Genomic DNA, 20,850 nt, shown 5'->3' on the forward strand with positions numbered 1-20,850 from the left:
GGGCAAGATTACTATTCACAGCCATAGACCACATGGATGGTAAATATAGCAAACGTTAAAAAACATGTGGAGCAGGTCAACTAAATTATACATTTATAGAACGTTACTTATAGCATTAAGAACATGTTACTTGTTACTGACAATAAATAATGTGCATACAGTAGTTCTTCTTCCCATACAGTATCACAACATCTTGGTGGATGAACAGATTTAATTATCTGAAAGAAGACGAATGCTTGTTCCCGTCCTGTGCTTTCCTACATTTTAAACTATTGGTTTTATAAAAGTATCCCCTGAAAAATATCCTGGCTAATGAGTCACCAAATTAATATGGGGTAATTAGTTCCTCAGTTTGAGTAAGTGTGGGGAGTACGTTTTATGTTGTCACATTTTGCTTAGAGTCTGATATTAAATATGAACATTATTCAGAACTGTAATATTTAATTTCCTATAATTTGCTTCATCCGATTCATAAAGCAAAGCCATGTAATAAAGCACACAGCTCAGTTAGTTGTATCTCTGACAAGCCATAAATTTATTCTGAAAATAGATTTAATGTGAAATTTTATATATATATATATATATATATATAATATATTTATACTGTGTGTGAGTGTATATATATGTATATATATATATATATATATATATATAAAACGTGGAAAAGGACCAGCACTCCCTCCTTATACACAACGTTGCTCCGGTGCCCTCTGAGACAAAATGCATAGAGTAGAAGAAATTGCGGCATTCGAGGCTGAAAAGTTCAAAGTGTATTCCACAAAAAAACAACCTGGATGTTTTTTTGTGGAATACACTTTGAACTTTTCAGCCTCCGAGTGCCGCTATTTCTTCTACTCTCTCTCTCTCTCTCTCTCTCTATATATATATATATATATATATATATATATATATATATATATATACACATACAGTACATACAGGGGTGTAACTAGAACTTTGTGGGCCCCATAGCAAAATCTTGAAAGGCCCCCCTCTGCATTCCCATGGAAAAAAACACATTGGCTCCCACATGAAAAACAAACAAAAAAAAAACCACCCAGCAGAATTGACCCGGTATTTGGCTCAGTTAGGAGCAGGTGAGGACGGGGCCGAAATCCGGCACAGTTTGGAGACAGACCCTTATAGGCTCTTTGCCAAATAGTGGAGGGTATCGTATACAACACAAATGTTGCTTGCACCTAAGTGTCACATTAACAGCAGCATAGTACACAGCACCCGGGATTGAACTGTGTAGTGTTTTTCAGATCAGCAGCACACATCGCAGACTCCCAGGTTACACAGATCTGTACAAATATAGGGACAATCTATACGGCCTCCCCTAATTTATGTTATTGTAAGCTGTGCAGTGACCATGGTATGGGCAATAGATGTTAAAAAATTGTACTTGTTTGCTCAGTGTTTGTGGGTAATGTTCCCTACACAGATACTGTGTAGCTGTGTGGCTACTTCTATCTAGAAAGCACAATCATATTACCAGCAAGTGACTAAGAAATTGGTTTGACACCTATGTGTACAATTCAGAGGTAGTAATTACTACACTCTCTGCATTAATAATAAAACTGTGCAGTGACCGCGGCGTGGGCGGCACATGTTAGAGATCTGGCATTTGCTATACATTTTGCAGTCTGTCAGATCGCATGGCATCTTCTCAGTGGTGATACTATAAGGTGTGCAGTGGACATGCTATATGCAATAGGTGCCATTCATTTCGCATTTATATCTGATTGTACAACAATAGACTTTATGAGTAGCAGTCTGTATATAGATATCTTGTAGCTATGTGTTGGTAATTACTAAGTAGCACTAACTACACTATTTACAATTTAATGTACAAATTATGCAGTATTTCCTGACAAATGCACTATATACTATAGATCTCATATTGATGCTCACCTGCAAGCCGCAGAGACAATATAAGCCACAACTGTTTGCGTCTATGATAGGACTCTGCAGTAACCGTGGAGCGGCTAGCACATGCCAGTGATCTAGTAATTATTTTATATATATATATATATATATATATATATATATATATATATATAAAACCTCAGATTATATAATACAAATAGTGCTGTATTTTCCATATAATTGACACATCAGAAATGTATACTGACAGATGTACCACAGAGATACTGCAATATTAATTTGTAAACCCCGGATACACTCTTTCAAGAGTGTGTCGTGTGCTGTGGACCCACAAGTGTATTAGCCTTGCAATGCACAGGTAACAGGGCTTTACATAGTGGACACGCCATATCAGGCTGTTCTATCTTTCTTCCTTCCGACCTCACGCTAGTGACTCACTCTCTCATTCTCCATCCTATGCCGATGGTATGATGGATGAAAACTCAGAAGTGAGACACTGTAAAAGCTGAGAGGTTACCTGCACGTGCCATTGCATTTCACCTGCCTCCTGCCATAAATACCACCTGACAACTAAAGTACTCTTAGATGGACAGTCCATAATATACGAGTGCCAAGTCCTCAATTTATGCAGTCCTGCCTTTACAAGCACCATACAAACAACATCCAATAGGTGTCGAAGTGTCATATGGACATTCCGATTTTGCGGCCATACTCCATTGAATAAGCCCAATTCCTTCCGAACTTGGAAGCTAAGCAGTGGAAGGCCGGGTTAGTACCGGGAAAGGGGACTACCTGGGAATACCCTGGTGCTGCAACAAAATTCTGTCTGTTCAGGACACATATCAACCCTAAAGGGTATGTTATGAGGATTGGATGAATATGAAAAATATTGTTGAACCAATGATTTGATTACCTGCAAATACATTTCCCATTGGGATATATGCAGGCTGAATGACGGTTCATTTTTTTGTTATTTCATAATTTTTCATCATTGCTTACCATTTATTACAATTGGCAACAGGTACTAACTGCATAAAATAGATTATCTGATAATAAGCCGGCTCATTAACCAATTTAGTACAGTATTTAACTAATAATTGTGTAATGAATAGTCTATATATTTTCGCTTTTTAAACCATTCTCTCAGAAGGAACACCGTAATTTTTTTTAAAAAGTACAGAAAAAAATCATATTTTATCAGTTAAATATATTTGAATATATCCAGTCCCCTAAAATATGAGTGCTTCCCAAAAAGAGTCATTTGTTTCTTCTTCTTCTTTTCACTAACTTCAGATATCCAGACTTTGGGGAGCACCGCTGACGGTTACCCAATACACATTATTTAGGCAATCATCTTGCTAATGAATGTGGGGTACCCTATTAAGGAATTGGTTCCAGATAAAATTGTTGGCTTTTTAGAGGACACTTATTACTTCTCACTTCATAATTATTAACTACCTGTGCGGCTTCCCCCAAAACTTTCTCCCACTAGAATGTAAGGAGATACAGATCTAGGAACAGATAATGGTTTATGGAAGGTCATGTGTAGACAAGTATATCAATGCTCACATGACATGTTACTCTACCCCCTAAAATCCTTCAAGATCTTTGAAAAAACCCATACCTGTCTGAGTGGCAGTCTGTTCAATATGAAGGGTTATAAGACATAATTTGCATTGTCACAGAAAACCAGGGAAGAGAAGGGGGAACTGGGGCAATGTGTGAGCCCAGGAAGGCATAGTATGCCTAAGCCCTGAAGCTGTGTTCACTTTCTTGGAAGCCCATCTGGTATGAAGAAATTGGATTTCTTTTGTAATACTTTTTGTTTATAGAAACTATTTGCCTTAGACTTTCTGTGTATGCCCATTTTTGTATTTATATATACATTAAGCATTGTGAGGTTTTTTTCTCATATTAACCATTATTAAATATTGGATCAATATTTCGTAATGGATCAATTTTGCCTGTGAATTGAGTACATCCATGTTACATATACTGTAGGTATTACAGGTTATTGTAAGTGTAATACTAACTTGCTCTTACGGGAACAGTAATTGTATAGAGAGCTCAGAATCTTCCTACGTGGACTGGATTGCTGCTTTAATTAACTTCTGTGGTGACATATTTTGGAATTATTAATACGTAGTGGGAGAGATACTGAGGAGCATAATCATTGCTGTAAACAGACCAGGTGGTTGATAATGACTAGCATTGTGTCAGACCCACATCACACCTACCCAAATGAGTGCTGTTAGTGCTGAACCTTACAAGCTAGAGATTGGAGTATCTTGGAACTTGATCCATGACAGTCACTAAGCATCATATTTATTAATCATCAGGTTCTATACCCAATAATTATTTTATCTTATTTCTGCAGTAAAGGACATCCAAATGCATTAAAAAAAAAACAGGGATGATGATAGTAATGATAATAAAATGTGGGATATCTGCTGCGGTTCCCCCATAGATACATCCAGAGGATACTAATATTTGCAGGTATCCCACAGGCCCCTAAGGACTTTGCAATCACTAAAATAGATATCGATGGGTATTCCCTTTTCACCTCCTGGTGATGCATGATGGACACTCTCAATCTTGGGCATTCCACTCACTCCAGTCTCCACCAGCATCTTTCTCCCCAGCTGAAACTCCAGGATGTCAGGCCCAATCACCAGAGTTCGCTTCTTAATCCTTACATAGCTTTCAGTCAGTCCTTGGCACCCCTGACCCAAAGTTTGTTGTTTATCCTACAATCTCTAACTATCAACTATAAGTTTCTAGATTCGTTTCTATAACTGTTGAGAACTCGACAATCAGTCCTACCCCACAAGCTCACTGCCTAGGTGTCATCCTTGACTCTGAACTGACCTTTGTTCCCCACATTCTATCTGCCTCAAAATCATGTATCTAAAAAACGTATCCAAAATACCTCACACAAGGCATTGTAAAAACTCCAGTCCATGCTCTCATTATCTCCCGCATTGAGTATTGCAATAGTCTTCTTACCGGTCATACTAAGAAGAGACTCTCACCATTACAATCCATTCTGAATGCAGCTGCGAGGCTAATCTTCCTCACTAGACATTCATCGTCTGCAGATCCACTCTGTCAGTCCCTCCATTGGTTACCTGTATTCTACAATATTTAATATAAAATACTTTTACTCATACACAAGGCCATTATCCAAACTACACCAATGTACATTTCTTTGCTAATCTTTAAATATCTCCCAACTCTTCACTCTTCACAAGATCTACATATCTTATCCACACTCATTATTCTCTCCCATTCACAATTGCAGGACTTTCTTCGGGATGCACCCATTCTGTGGAATGCCCTACCACGCATTATTCTCTCCCATTCACAATGCAGGGCTTTCTTCGGAGTGCACCCATTCTGTGGAATGCCCTACCACGCACAATAAGACTCTTCTCTAGTCTCCAAGCCTTAAAACATTCCCTGAAATCTCACCTCTTCATTCAAGCTTACCAAATTCTGGAACTGCTCACATAACCTTCATAAGCTTTCCTATCCAATTACACCCTCACTGTACAGTCCACACATATCCTAACATATTTTCTCTTTCTTCATTTTTCATTCCTCCTGACGCCAGTTCATCATTGCTGTGTTGCCATCTCATGCAGCCCAACAAGAACCTTTGCAAACTGGTGGACAACTATCCAATAGATAGCACGTATCTTGTGTCAGTGCCTGATTCCCTATAGATTCTGGGCTTATAAGCAGGGCCTTTCAACCTCTATGACTTTCTACCTCTAGCACAATTTTCATTGGCAAACTGATAAACTTAAATATTTTGGTTTTTACCTTACTAACTCTTATGATCAACAAAATGCAGCGAACTTTCATCTTGTTATAGAAATGATTCAGAAGGCTCTAGCAACCTATAAACATACAGTACTTCAGAGGTTCCATTACCCTTTCCAAAATCTCCCAGTTTAAGTTTTCTCTTCTTTCTTAAAAAGCTTGATACCATTTCAAAATGTATTTGCTTGGGTAAATTCCTTAGGATTCACCTCTAGATCTTGTTCAGTCTCAATATGAATGATGGTCTTTGCTTACCAATCTTTCAGAAATACTACCTGGCCACCCACCTTTCTCAAACCATCTTGTTGTGTTTTTGTTTACTATTTTGTATTTTATTACATAATTAACCTATTATTTTGCCACATGATACTGTGAAATCTATGTGCCGGATGTAATGACGCCTGAGTTCGGCGGGCGTGCGGGATGCCGACTGAGCTCAGACTTTTTTTTAAATGGGCAACTTACAAGGCATGGTTTGCTTTGTAAGCAATTGCCCCTTTTTAAAAAAACACCCGAGTTCGTTCGTGCATGGCCTGCCAAACTTGGGCATCATTACATCCGGCCATATATATTTTTTTTATTCTATGCTTTTAGCAATTGTGAAAATTTTTCACCATGAATACATTGTGTTTGGATTACTTATTTTTAAGGGGTTTAATCTGTCTAAACCCTACAGTAATATTTGGAAAGATGGCACATGGGCAAAAGACACAGTGCCAGAGTCTTTGCTTTGACTGATTGGCATGAACTTCCCTAAGATGTTGCTGGGAAGGGTGTTTCTGAAAGTTGTCACATATTTTTGTTGTTGTCCTGTTACTTACTTGCTTGTTATTATTGCTCTTAGCTGTCTTTTTTATTAGTCTTGTCTGTATTGCTTATATGATAGATGGGTATGAATGGGGGCGTAGTTAGTGTGTTAGAGGTAGCTCAGTATGCTTGGTGTATGGGGAGGCTATGGAGAGAAAAAGTAAAGAGGATATGGATATGGGCAGTGAGAGGCTAAAAGAAGAAAGGGAAGTAGGCCAGGAAGTGGCACAATATGCAAAGAAGGTGGAGAGGAGACAGGTAGCAATGATAATGGCCCAGGACCACCATAGATTCTCTTGGCTCCTTTATCCAATGAAAATGAGTTCACTTGGGGAAAGTATACTAACTGTAGGTGTAGTGATCCTTTTACCCTCCCACACGCAGTAATATAATACAAAAGGTCACTGATTACAAAACTAATTAACCCAAAATGGTGGCGGTAATTTTATTAACAAAACAAAAAGTACAACAAAAAAAAACTAATACAGCTACAACTTTAATTAAACTAATAATGACTAAGGGTGACACTTAAAACACACTTTCCAAAATAACATACAGTATTCCCACTTTATATATATTTCCTAATTATACCAATACCATATTCCCCCAAAATAATATCACCACTCTCCACTGTGTAGCCCTTTCCCAACAATTTAACTTAATCGAGTTGTCTCCTGCCTAATCTCAGAAGAAAATATTAATTGACAAATGCAAATTCCTTACCTATAGGTAACACTCGCACTATAAATGACATCAAGTATCTCTATAGCTAAAACCCCAGTACCCAGGCACTCACACACACAACAAACACTCACACTCTGTAAAACATTTATACTATTAATGTAAATAACACTTAGTTGTCAACAATATCAATGACTTTTTTTTTACAAATGAAACTGATTAATCATAAATATGACTAATAATAAACATGTGTGACATGCATATTAAGATGTTAATCTGTACAAAATTCTATTTACTGCTCAACAGTCAGTGAATTGACCCAATGACATTGGAAAGCTTTATATGATGGTCAGTTAGTGGCTGAAATCCTTCATATGGTTAACTAGTTTGTGACTGTATTTAATGTGATTCACAATATTGCTCAATTCTAGTTACTGCTGCATTTTCCAGCACTTGTGGAAAGTTAACTTTCATGAAGCGAGTGGTCAACGCCCACTTTCTACTTTTTTTTCTGACTTGTCTGACAAAGATTCATTTCCAGCAGTATATAAGACTAGAAATAAACCCCACAGCCAAATTTCCTGCACATCTCCCAAACAAGGTGAGTGGAAAACACTCATTTACCAAACATTGGTCATGCAGTCAGCACACACTATACCAGTTATTTTATCTTATGCTATAACAGAATAATATTCCCCAATGTAATACTTTGATATTATGGCCTTGAAAAAAGTGCAATGCTGAGAATATAATCTTTACATACGTTTTTCTGGCAGCATTCATATTGTCAGGCACGGTATGAAATATAATCGCTCAACATTCATCTATTGCTGCCGTACTGTACATTAACGCCTCCATCACCATTCTGGTTCCAGATACGTAGTATGCATACAGTATGTGTCTAAGTTATATTTCTCTGCTGTCATTATTGCTTGTGATAGGAAACGTTGTGTATGTACAATATTTATTTAGATAGATAGATAGATAGATAGATAGATAGATAGATAGATAGATAGATAGATAGATAGATAGATAGATAGATAGATTTTGTATTATTATTATTATTATTATTATTATTATTATGTCACTAACTTGTCACTTTTGTCTCTACTATACAGGTATAATGCACAAGTGACTTTTACCATGGAACTGAAGATGTGCAGCTCTCAGCTGGTCCTCTACTTTATAATCTCTGTATCAGCTGTGTCAGCTCAAGGTAAGATAACAGATATCCGCAAAACCATTACTTGCAGTACTAATATTAAACATTGGTCTTTATTTTTTTCACTTTACCTTTAAATCAATAAGGTCAAAATAAATGATTGTTTATAACATATATTAACAATATTGATAAATATTGACATGCTGGTAAAGAACTAAGCAATAACTAGTAAGTGTAACATATAGGAGGAGATGTATCAAACCGGGGAGAGATAACATGATGAGAGATAAAGCACCAACCAATCAGCTTTCAAACACTGACTATAAAATTGGTTGGTATTTTGGAGGAGATGTATGAAACATAAAAAGAGATAAGTAGAGAGAGGGAACATCCTGTACTAACCAATCAGTAACTAACAGGAGCAAAATGGCTGGTACTTTATCGCTTTCCACTTTATCTCCCTCCAAGGTTTGATGCATCTCCTCCAGTACATATTTTCACTTTATTTCAATTTAATACATCTCTCCCATTATGTGGTACATCTCAGAATGATGTCTTTATAGTAGGCCAAGCCATATGATGTCATTCCTTATATTATCTCTTCTGCTAAATAAATTGCTGTTACTCATTAATTCATTGAGGAAACTGCTGGCACATAAACATCTGTTTTTGTACGTCATGTCATTTTCTGGCTGTGTGTGTAGTAGACTTATGTCTACATCTGTGTGGAAGTGTGTGTCTGGCCCGTGTTCACAATCTGTGTAGTATGCAATATGCAAAGTATATTGTGAGAAAATAAATACATAATGGTGCATAGTAAACATAGCGTTTCATATTTCAGTGACCCATTGTCTTCAATGCTGACATGTAATGCTCATAATTTCCTTAGTAGAATACAAATATTGTAGTATATAAATAAGTAAAACCAACAAAAATGGAATTATTTCATCTTATTAGTAACTGTGTGTTGGTGAACAAGCATCTACAATCTATAACATTTAAAAGAACACAGGTAGGCATGATCTGTAACCTCACAATGACAGGAATACAATATAAAGCTATTTCCATCTAGCACATTTCATACATGAATATCTAAACATCAAACATATTTCCATAGCAGAAAACAAAACTCATACTCAGTCTACTCTAAACATTCAGCTTATTACAATATTATACCTTGTTTATTCAAACAAGTTGGTTAGAAGAGAACATATTAATGGCAACAATATTATTGTCCATTATACCATTAGTTCCCAAACTGGGTGCCCTGTCACCCTGAGGTGACTCGGGACATTTGCGTTGGTGGTTCAGGACCGATTCAAATTATTTATGGTCAATGTAATAGGCAAAACAAGTGCTGGTGGCTGCTAATCATAAAATATGTGGACAAACAGAAGCAAATGATGTCCCTTATCACATATATAGATGTGTCCTCCTACATCTTTGCTCCGTACACTACAAGACGCCTTACATATAACGTGTGAGTGTGGTGTGACTTGCGTTTGCGTTTTTCACACAAAAATGTGTCTTAGTCACAAAGTAATGCAATATGACACATGAGCAGCTTCTGCTGGTTAAAATGATATACTATGCTATATTCTGTGACTGCACTGTATTCGCATACAAAATGCATGCTACAGTGTTTTCATGGAAAACACTGTAATGTGGCATTTCAGATGCAGATACAAACGCAATTACACGCAGGATATAGGGAAGCTGCATATCATTTTAATCAGCATTACTAAGATGCATCTTCGTGGGGAAAACCCGCAAAAAAGACGCTCGGCGCAACATGAAGGGCTGTTTAGCATGACTGCAGCAAGGATGTAAGAGCACACATCTGTACATGAACCTAATGATGACATACTGTATACACACAGTTTACTTAATTTAATATATTATTCTAAATCCCTCAATAAGAACATATAGACAATTATCCAAACTTCCCTATGCAATTACTGATGAAGGCACACCTCATATTAATCTGATTGTGCTCCCCACACCAGCCTTACTCCTACTGAGCACATTTAGAACATTCCCAGTCTGGATATGACTGGTACAATTTCACATTTCCTGTTTTATCATTTATAAGGAAGTTTGCTTTGTGATTGTTTTCATCTGTTTCTAAATACAACAAGTATAGTGTGTATATCACATGCATTTTTGCTTGTTTACTAGTGTGTTTTGTTTGTTGATTTCTAGCATTTACTTTGTTAACCATGTATTATAACCACCCATTTATGTATAGTATGTACTGTGTGATATGTTATCACAGTAATTATCTGTGAATGTGATGAGGAATATAGATATATGGCCATTTATAGAGTGCTGATAAAAGTACAGTTGCTTCTAGGTATGTAGACACTCAAAGAAACAATGACCTTGATATTATCTATTGTTCTTTTTCTTCACTGTTGGCAGTTTTCCATTGCTGGTTCAAGTGATTGATAATCTCAGTTTATGTATAGGTTCTGAAATGTTACACTTCTTATGACTGATTTAATGTAAATCTTTGTGGGCACATAGTGTCAAGGCAGGTACACACGGGTAAGATGACTATGGCCGATTTTGACTTTGAGATTTCCCTTGAACTTCCCGAAGCCTAGAACCACCGGTACGGACTATACACACGGTGCGATTTTGACTATGTGCGATTTTAACTATACTAGAAATTACATTGTACACTTTCTAGTCAAAATTTACCTGCCTGCACAGTCTATTTTTCCTTGCAATACCGACCTGCCCGGGGTGTGCATCGGTATCGTAAGGTGTATACACACGGTTGCGATATACACTATTTTTACCTGCGATATTGACTATAAAGTCAATATCACAAGCAAAATCGCACCGTGTGTAGGCCCCTTAAGACTTGACTGGAAGTCTCAAGACTTTACAAAGAGCCTTGCCTGCATATGATAAAGTGTTTAGATGACACCATTTGGCTGTATTATGTAATGCTGTAATAATTACCAACAGACAAAGACATGACAGCAGAAATGAGGAGGAAATAAAGGTGGCTGAAATATGTTATTTAGGCAATTTTCAGCTGCATTACGTCCGACACTAGACATGTCTACGGAATCTGGCAGCTGTCCTAAAATATCACAGACAACTGTGATTTTTCAGAAAGGTTATTTACTTACTAATTTATGTAGTAATTATGTTGGGTTAACCAGAGATAGATGTGGTCTTATTACTCTGTGAAGAAACTTTATTTTCAACAAATTTATTTGTATATGTTAAAAGTTTGTATATCTAGTATATATAGTGTACTGTATACTTATAATAGGTCAAATGGAAATTGGACTTATTGGCAAAATCTGAGATCTGAAAGAGAAAAAGAAAAAGAAATACAGTAATAGAAAAAGAAAGAATATGTCTCAAAACTGACAAATGACATCTGGGCACTGAAAACTGAGATTTTACTTGCAAAATCTCATTCATAATGATAGAACTGTGGGGTGAACTGTGGACAGGTCCTCTAGGTTCCTCCTTAGTCACTATTCAATTAATTTTACAGCAAAACACAAATGCAGTAGCTGGGACCATCTTCTGATCACCTCTGATGCCTCCACAAGGTATAGTCAAACAGCCACGGGGTTTAGCCTGTGGCTAATTGCTGGCTAATTACAACATGGTGCGGGGAAAGGCTATTCAATTAAATAGCCTTCTTCTTGCACCCTAAATCAGGATGGGCGATGTGCCAGAGCAGAGGGGGGCAGATATGGGAGCATCAGGATAGAGAAATGTAAGAAGGTGGGTGGGGGGGACTGAGTTGATAATGGGACCATTACTAGTTTAATTCAAAAGGGAAAGGTACAAACTGGGGGGGATCCAGCTGTAAAAAATTGAAACAACTGCCAAACAGCTAAAACAGTATCACTCACTGACAGGAGAGAGAGAGAGATAAAGTGAAGAAAGGTAAAGTGCTAACCAATCAGCTCCAACTGTAAAATTGCAGCTAAGCACTGCTGTGTTGGTACTTTTTATCTCTCTCAAAGGTTTGATACATCTCCCTAGTGGTCTGGGAAGGGCAGACATAAAGGATCTGAGTTGCTGCACACTGCAGACAGGGACAGTGCAGGGAGAGGGTGGCGGGCCTGCTCATGAGAGGTTACAGTCTAGGGGGGGGGGGAAACATGCTAAGCCTTGGAGAGCAATAAAGTGGAGACATTAAAGTACCAGTCAAATAGCTCCTAACATCCATATTACAGACTGTTTGAAAAATGACAGGAGCTGATTGGTTGGTAGTTTATTTCTCTAGACTTTATCTCCCTATCTCTGCCCCTATGGTAAAGTGAATATAACTTTTAGGTCACCTGGGAAGAGTTGAATGAGTGGACATATGGCCTAATTCAAATCTGATTGCAGCAGCAAATTTGTTTGCTAATGGGCCTAACCATGGGGGTAATTCAGACTGCATCGCTGCAGCGGCAGGGGTGCAGTCCGGACAATGGAGGCGTGTCCGGACCGTTGGGGGGCCGGGCCATGGCGCCTGCGTGATGTCACACACAGCCGCTGCGACCCGGGACGTGGCGAGTAGTTGCCCGCTAGCGCACAGGTACTGCCCTGACAGGGAGCTACTCGTCAGATACAAAAACATCGCCACCGTGTGATGCTTTTGTACTTGTGCGGGGGAGGGGAGATAGGGCCAGACATGCGGGGGGGGGGGGGGGGGGATAGGGCTAGCCCTGTACTAGGCGTCTCCCTGCATGTCTGTAAAACTGATTGTAGATGTGCCAAATTTAGCACATCTACAATCAGATCTGAATTACGCCCCATGTGCACTGCAAGGGGGGGGGGGGGGGGGGGGGGCAGATTTAACATGTGCCGAGAGAGTTAGATTTGGTTGTGCTGTGTTCAAACTGAAATCTAAATTGCAGTGTAAAAATAAAGCAGCCAGTATTTACCCTGCACAGAAACAAAATAAACCACCCAAATCTAACTCTCTCTGCACATGTTACATTTGCACCCCCTGCAGTGCACATGGGGGGGTCATTCAGACCCGATCGCACGCTGCATTTTTTCACAGCCGTGCGATCGGGTCTGAACAGCGAATGCGTGTGGGCCGCAATGCGCAGGCGCATTGGCCGCCATCACCGGCCGTCACTGGGCAGCGACAGACTGTACAAAGAACGTGTTCATACCAGCGAATGCAAGAAGATTGACAGGAGGAGGCCGTCTGGGGGTATCAACTCACCATTTTCTGGGAGTGTCCAGGAAAATGCAGGCGTGCCTGGCTGTTTCCAGGGAGGGTTCCTGACGTCAGCAACATCCCGAATCGTCGCATCGGCTAAGTAAGTTCTGGGCTGCACAGCTGTTCGCACCCCTGCACAGCAATTACCCCATGGTTTTGCCCATTAGCTAACAAATTTGCTGCTGCGATCAGGTCTGAATTAGGCCCATAGAGGCTGTAAGGCTTTCAATTAAAGTGTTGCATCTATACTGCTAAAGAAATTACTGATCAGCACGGAAGGTGATCGGCAGAGAAGTCAGCAAATGACCTTGCTAAATAAAGCACTGTGAAAAAGCAGGTGATCACATGATAGCGACTCAAACAAAGTACAATTATTTGAAATGGAGAGACTTTCTTTGGTAACGGTTTATTACAATTGGAAGACCCTTCAATAGACGTGTGCTACCTTTTATTTATTTTCTGGTCACTAGTAGTCGGTCAAGTAAAGCTGGCACAGCATTAAATGTATTCAGTATGATATCCCAATGGACAGGATGCCGGTGGTCAGAATATTGACAGCGGTAAGCTTATAATGGTGGTCCCAAGCTGCACTACGGAGGTGCAGTATGGAACTGATGCCTCTCTCTGATACTACTGCTTCTCCCTGCTGCCTCTCTATGTCCATACTGTACAGTATGTCCCTGCTGCCTTTTTCTCTGTCCTTATGTCCCTGCTGCCTCTCTCAGTCTCTACATCACTGCTGCCTCTCTCTCTCTCTCTGTCCCTACTTCCCCTCTCTCTGTCCCTATTTCACTGCAGTCCCTCTCTCTCTTTCTATAACCCTGTTGCCTGTCTATCTGCCCCTACAGCTCTGCTGCCTCTCTATCTGTCCCTACATCTCTGCTGCCTCTCTATCTGTTCCTACGTCCATGCTACCTCTCTATCTGTCCCTACATCCATGCTGCCTCTCTATCTGTCCCTACATCTATGCTGCCTCTCTATCTGTCCCTACATCCATGCTGCCTCTCTATCTGTCCCTACATCCATGCTGCCTCTCTATCTGTCCCTACATCCATGCTGCCTCTCTATCTGTCCCTACGTCCATGCTGCCTCTCTATCTGTCCCTACGTCCATGCTGCCTCTCTATCTGTCCCTACGTCCTTGCTGCCTCTCTCTGTTTCTACACTCCTACTGCCCCTCTCTCTTTTTATACACCTGCTGCCTCTCTATTTGTCCCTATGCCCCTGCTGTCTCACTCTCTGTCTCTACGTCTATGCTGCCTCTCTATCTGTCCCTATGTCCCTGCTGCCTCTCTGTTTCTACACCCCTGCTGCCTCTCTGTCCCTACATCCCTGCTGTCTATTTGTCCCTATTGCCTCTCTGTTTCTATGCCCCTGCTGCCTCTCTATCTGTCCCTACATTCCTGCTGCCTCTCTGTCCCTACGTCTCTGTTATCTCAATCTCTGTTTCTATGCCCCTGCTGCCTCTCTATCTGTCTCTATGTCTCTGCTGCCTCCCTATCTGTCCCTATGTCTCAGCTGCCTCTCTATCTGTTACTATGTCCATGCTACCTCTCTTGTTTCAACGCCCCTGCTGCCTCTCTATCTGTCCCTATGACCCTGCTGCCTCTCTCTGTTTCTATGCCCCTGCTACCTCTCTCTCTGCCCCTACATCCCTGCTGCGTCTCTATCTGTCCCTAAGTATCTGCTGCCTCTCTATCTGTCCCTATGTCTCCCTCTCTATCTGTCCCTATGTCCCTGCTGCCTCTCTGTTTCTACACCACTGCTGCCTCTCTATCTGTCCCTATGTCCCTGTTGCCTCTCTCTCTGTCCCTACACCCCTGCTGTCTCTCTCTGTTTCTACACCCCTGCTGCCTCTCTCTCTGTCCCTATGTCCCTGCTGTCTCTCTCTCTCTCTGTTTCTATACCCTTGCTGCCTCTCTATCTGTCCCTATGTCCCTGCTGCCCCTCTCTCTCTGTCCTTATGTCGCTGCTGTCTCTCTCTGTTTCTACACCCCTACTGCCTCTATCTGTACGTACATCTCTGCTACCCCTCTATCTGTCCCTATTGCCTCTCTATTTGTCCCTACATCCCTGCTACCTCTCTCTGCTTTTATACCCCTGCTGACTCTCTAGCTGTCCCTATGTCACTGCTGCCTCTCTATCTGTCTCTATGTCCCTGCTGCCTCTCTGTTTTTACACCCCTGCTGCCTCTATGTCTTTACATCCCTGCTGCCCCTGTGAATGTCCCTATGTCCCTATTACCTCTTGCGGTCCCTATGTCCCTGCTGCCTCTCTCTGTTTCTATGCCCCTGCTGCCTCTCTATCTGTCCCTACATCCCTGCTGCCTCTGTCCCTGCTATCTCTCTGTTTCTATGCCGCTGCTGCCTCTCTCTCTCTCTGCCCCTACATCCCTGCTGCCTCTCTCTCTCTGTGTCCCTATGTCCCTGCTGTCTCTCTCTCTGTTTCAATGCCCCTGCTGCCTCTATCTGTACCTATGTCTCTGCTGCCCCTCTATCTGTCCCTACATCTCTGCTGCCTCTCTATTTTTCCCTACATCCCTGCTCTCCCTCTCTCTGCTTCTATGCCCCTGCTGACTCTCTATCTGTCCCTATGTCCCTGCTGCCTCTCTATCTGTCCATATGTCCCTTCTGCCTCTCTATCTGTCCCTATGTCCCAGATGCCTCTCTCTCTGTCCCTGCTACCTCTCTTTGATTCTATGCCCCTGCTGCCTCACTGTTTTGTACACCACCGCTGCCTCTATATCTGTCCCTACGTCTCCCTCTCTATCTGTCCCTATGTCTCTGTTTCTACACCCCTGCTGCATCTCTATCCGTCCCTATGTCCCTGTTGCCTCTCTCACTGTCCCTACACCCCTGCTGTCTCTCTCTGTTTCTACTAGAGATGAGCGCCTGAAATTTTTCGGGTTTTGTGTTTTGGTTTTGGGTTCGGTTCCGCGGCCGTGTTTTGGGTTCGAACGCGTTTTGGCAAAACCTCACCGAATTATTTTTGTCGGATTCGGGTGTGTTTTGGATTCGGGTGTTTTTTTCCAAAAACACTAAAAAACAGCTTAAATCATAGAATTTGGGGGTCATTTTGATCCCAAAGTATTATTAACCTCAAAAACCATAATTTACACTCATTTTCAGTCTATTCTGAATACCTCACACCTCACAATATTATTTTTAGTCCTAAAATTTGCACCGAGGTCGCTGTGTGAGTAAGATAAGCGACCCTAGTGGCCGACACAAACACCGGGCCCATCTAGGAGTGGCACTGCAGTGTCACGCAGGATGTCCCTTCCAAAAAACCCTCCCCAAACAGCACATGACGCAAAGAAAAAAAGAGGCGCAATGAGGTAGCTGTGTGAGTAAGATTAGCGACCCTAGTGGCCGACACAAACACCGGGCCCATCTAGGAGTGGCACTGCAGTGTCACGCAGGATGGCCCTTCCAAAAAACCCTCCCCAAACAGCACATGACGCAAAGAAAAAAAGAGGCGCAATGAGGTAGCTGTGTGAGTAAGATTAGCGACCCTAGTGGCCGACACAAACACCGGGCCCATCTAGGAGTGGCACTGCAGTGTCACGCAGGATGGCCCTTCCAAAAAACCCTCCCCAAACAGCACATGACGCAAAGAAAAAAAGAGGCGCAATGAGGTAGCTGACTGTGTGAGTAAGATTAGCGACCCTAGTGGCCGACACAAACACCGGGCCCATCTAGGAGTGGCACTGCAGTGTCACGCAGGATGTCCCTTCCAAAAAACCCTCCCCAAACAGCACATGACGCAAAGAAAAAAAGAGGCGCAATGAGGTAGCTGTGTGAGTAAGATTAGCGACCCTAGTGGCCGACACAAACACCGGGCCCATCTAGGAGTGGCACTGCAGTGTCACGCAGGATGTCCCTTCCAAAAAACCCTCCCCAATCAGCACATGATGCAAAGAAAAAGAAAAGAAAAAAGAGGTGCAAGATGGAATTATCCTTGGGCCCTCCCACCCACCCTTATGTTGTATAAACAAAACAGGACATGCACACTTTAACCAACCCATCATTTCAGTGACAGGGTCTGCCACACGACTGTGACTGATATGACGGGTTGGTTTGGACCCCCCCCCAAAAAAGAAGCAATTAATCTCTCCTTGCACAAACTGGCTCTACAGAGGCAAGATGTCCACCTCATCTTCACCCTCCGATATATCACCGTGTACATCCCCCTCCTCACAGATTATCAATTCGTCCCCACTGGAATCCACCATCTCAGCTCCCTGTGTACTTTGTGGAGGCAATTGCTGCTGGTCAATGTCTCCGCGGAGGAATTGATTATAATTCATTTTAATGAACATCATCTTCTCCACATTTTCTGGATGTAACCTCGTACGCCGATTGCTGACAAGGTGAGCGGCGGCACTAAACACTCTTTCGGAGTACACACTTGTGGGAGGGCAACTTAGGTAGAATAAAGCCAGTTTGTGCAAGGGCCTCCAAATTGCCTCTTTTTCCTGCCAGTATAAGTACGGACTGTGTGACGTGCCTACTTGGATGCGGTCACTCATATAATCCTCCACCATTCTATCAATGTTGAGAGAATCATATGCAGTGACAGTAGACGACATGTCCGTAATCGTTGTCAGGTCCTTCAGTCCGGACCAGATGTCAGCATCAGCAGTCGCTCCAGACTGCCCTGCATCACCGCCAGCGGGTGGGCTCGGAATTCTGAGCCTTTTCCTCGCACCCCCAGTTGCGGGAGAATGTGAAGGAGGAGATGTTGACAGGTCGCGTTCCGCTTGACTTGACAATTTTGTCACCAGCAGGTCTTTCAACCCCAGCAGACCTGTGTCTGCCGGAAAGAGAGATCCAAGGTAGGCTTTAAATCTAGGATCGAGCACGGTGGCCAAAATGTAGTGCTCTGATTTCAACAGATTGACCACCCGTGAATCCTTGTTAAGCGAATTAAGGGCTGCATCCACAAGTCCCACATGCCTAGCGGAATCGCTCCGTGTTAGCTCCTTCTTCAATGCCTCCAGCTTCTTCTGCAAAAGCCTGATGAGGGGAATGACCTGACTCAGGCTGGCAGTGTCTGAACTGACTTCACGTGTGGCAAGTTCAAAGGGCATCAGAACCTTGCACAACGTTGAAATCATTCTCCACTGCACTTGAGACAGGTGCATTCCATCTCCTATATCGTGCTCAATTGTATAGGCTTGAATGGCCTTTTGCTGCTCCTCCAACCTCTGAAGCATATAGAGGGTTGAATTCCACCTCGTTACCACTTCTTGCTTCAGATGATGGCAGGGCAGGTTCAGTAGTTTTTGGTGGTGCTCCAGTCTTCTGTACGTGGTGCCTGTACGCCGAAAGTGTCCCGCAATTTTTCTGGCCACCGACAGCATCTCTTGCACGCCCCTGTCGTTTTTTAAAAAATTCTGCACCACCAAATTCAAGGTATGTGCAAAACATGGGACGTGCTGGAATTTGCCCATATTTAATGCACACACAATATTGCTGGCGTTGTCCGATGCCACAAATCCACAGGAGAGTCCAATTGGGGTAAGCCATTCCGCGATGATCTTCCTCAGTTGCCGTAAGAGGTTTTCAGCTGTGTGCGTATTCTGGAAAGCGGTGATACAAAGCGTAGCCTGCCTAGGAAAGAGTTGGCGTTTGCGAGATGCTGCTACTGGTGCCGCCGCTGCTGTTCTTGCGGCGGGAGTCCATACATCTACCCAGTGGGCTGTCACAGTCATATAGTCCTGACCCTGCCCTGCTCCACTTGTCCACATGTCCGTGGTTAAGTGGACATTGGGTACAACTGCATTTTTTAGGACACTGGTGAGTCTTTTTCTGACGTCCGTGTACATTCTCGGTATCGCCTGCCTAGAGAAGTGGAACCTAGATGGTATTTGGTAACGGGGGCACACTGCCTCAATAAATTGTCTAGTTCCCTGTGAACTAACGGCGGATACCGGACGCACGTCTAACACCAACATAGTTGTCAAGGACTCAGTTATCCGCTTTGCAGTAGGATGACTGCTGTGATATTTCATCTTCCTCGCAAAGGACTGTTGAACAGTCAATTGCTTACTGGAAGTAGTACAAGTGGGCTTACGACTTCCCCTCTGGGATGACCATCGACTCCCAGCGGCAACAACAGCAGCGCCAGCAGCAGTAGGCGTTACACGCAAGGATGCATCGGAGTAATCCCAGGCAGGAGAGGACTCGTCAGACTTGCCAGTGACATGGCCTGCAGGACTATTGGCATTCCTGGGGAAGGAGGAAATTGACACTGAGGGAGTTGGTGGGGTGGTTTGCGTGAGCTTGGTTACAAGAGGAAGGGATTTACTGGTCAGTGGACTGCTTCCGCTGTCACCCAAAGTTTTTGAACTTGTCACTGACTTATTATGAATGCGCTGCAGGTGACGTATAAGGGAGGATGTTCCGAGGTGGTTAACGTCCTTACCCCTACTTATTACAGCTTGACAAAGGGAACACACGGCTTGACACCTGTTGTCCGCATTTCTGGTGAAATACCTCCACACCGAAGAGCTGATTTTTTTGGTATTTTCACCTGGCATGTCAACGGCCATATTCCTCCCACGGACAACAGGTGTCTCCCCGGGTGCCTGACTTAAACAAACCACCTCACCATCAGAATCCTTCTGGTCAATTTCCTCCCCAGCGCCAGCAACACCCATATCCTCCTCATCCTGGTGTACTTCAACACTGACATCTTCAATCTGACTATCAGGAACTGGACTGCGGGTGCTCCTTCCAGCACTTGCAGGGGGCATGCAAATAGTGGAAGGCGCATGCTCTTCACGTCCAGTGTTGGGAAGGTCAGGCATCGCAACCGACACAATTGGACTCTCCTTGTGGATTTGGGATTTCAAAGAACGCACAGTTCTTTGCGGTGCTTTTGCCAGCTTGAGTCTTTTCAGTTTTCTAGCGAGAGGCTGAGTGCTTCCATCCTCATGTGAAGCTGAACCACTAGCCATGAACATAGGCCAGGGCCTCAGCCGTTCCTTGCCACTCCGTGTGGTAAATGGCATATTGGCAAGTTTACGCTTCTCCTCCGACAATTTTATTTTAGGTTTTGGAGTCCTTTTTTTTCTGATATTTGGTGTTTTGGATTTGACATGCTCTGTACTATGACATTGGGCATCGGCCTTGGCAGACGACGTTGCTGGCATTTCATCGTCTCGGCCATGACTAGTGGCAGCAGCTTCAGCACGAGGTGGAAGTGGATCTTGATCTTTCCCTAATTTTGGAACCTCAACTTTTTTGTTCTCCATATTTTATAGGCAGAACTAAAAGGCACCTCAG

The 20,850-nt window shown here is 42.4% G+C and overlaps 1 protein-coding gene and 1 pseudogene across 15 annotated transcripts in view; both read left to right on the top strand.

Annotated features, from left to right (window-relative positions):
- The first annotated feature begins 2,585 nt into the window (after positions 1-2,585).
- On the top strand, positions 2,586-2,705 carry LOC134961581 (5S ribosomal RNA; annotated as a pseudogene).
- A 5,062-nt stretch (positions 2,706-7,767) lies between these two features.
- The window catches only part of PRG4 (proteoglycan 4), a 137,463-nt gene continuing 124,380 nt past the window's right edge, over positions 7,768-20,850 (top strand). For 5 of the 15 annotated variants that reach the window (XM_063940216.1, XM_063940217.1, XM_063940221.1 and 2 more), the window contains exons 1-2: positions 7,770-7,801; positions 8,319-8,416. In XM_063940216.1, coding sequence (XP_063796286.1) covers positions 8,344-8,416 — 73 coding nt within the window. In that variant the 5' untranslated portion in view covers positions 7,770-7,801; positions 8,319-8,343. Of the gene's footprint in view, positions 7,802-8,318; positions 8,417-20,850 lie in introns of all 15 variants that reach the window. The other 10 variants (XM_063940218.1, XM_063940222.1, XM_063940224.1 and 7 more) reach the window with 6 other exon arrangements.

This window comes from Pseudophryne corroboree, chromosome 9 (genome assembly GCF_028390025.1).
Source record: "Pseudophryne corroboree isolate aPseCor3 chromosome 9, aPseCor3.hap2, whole genome shotgun sequence".
Lineage (NCBI taxonomy): Eukaryota > Metazoa > Chordata > Amphibia > Anura > Myobatrachidae > Pseudophryne > Pseudophryne corroboree.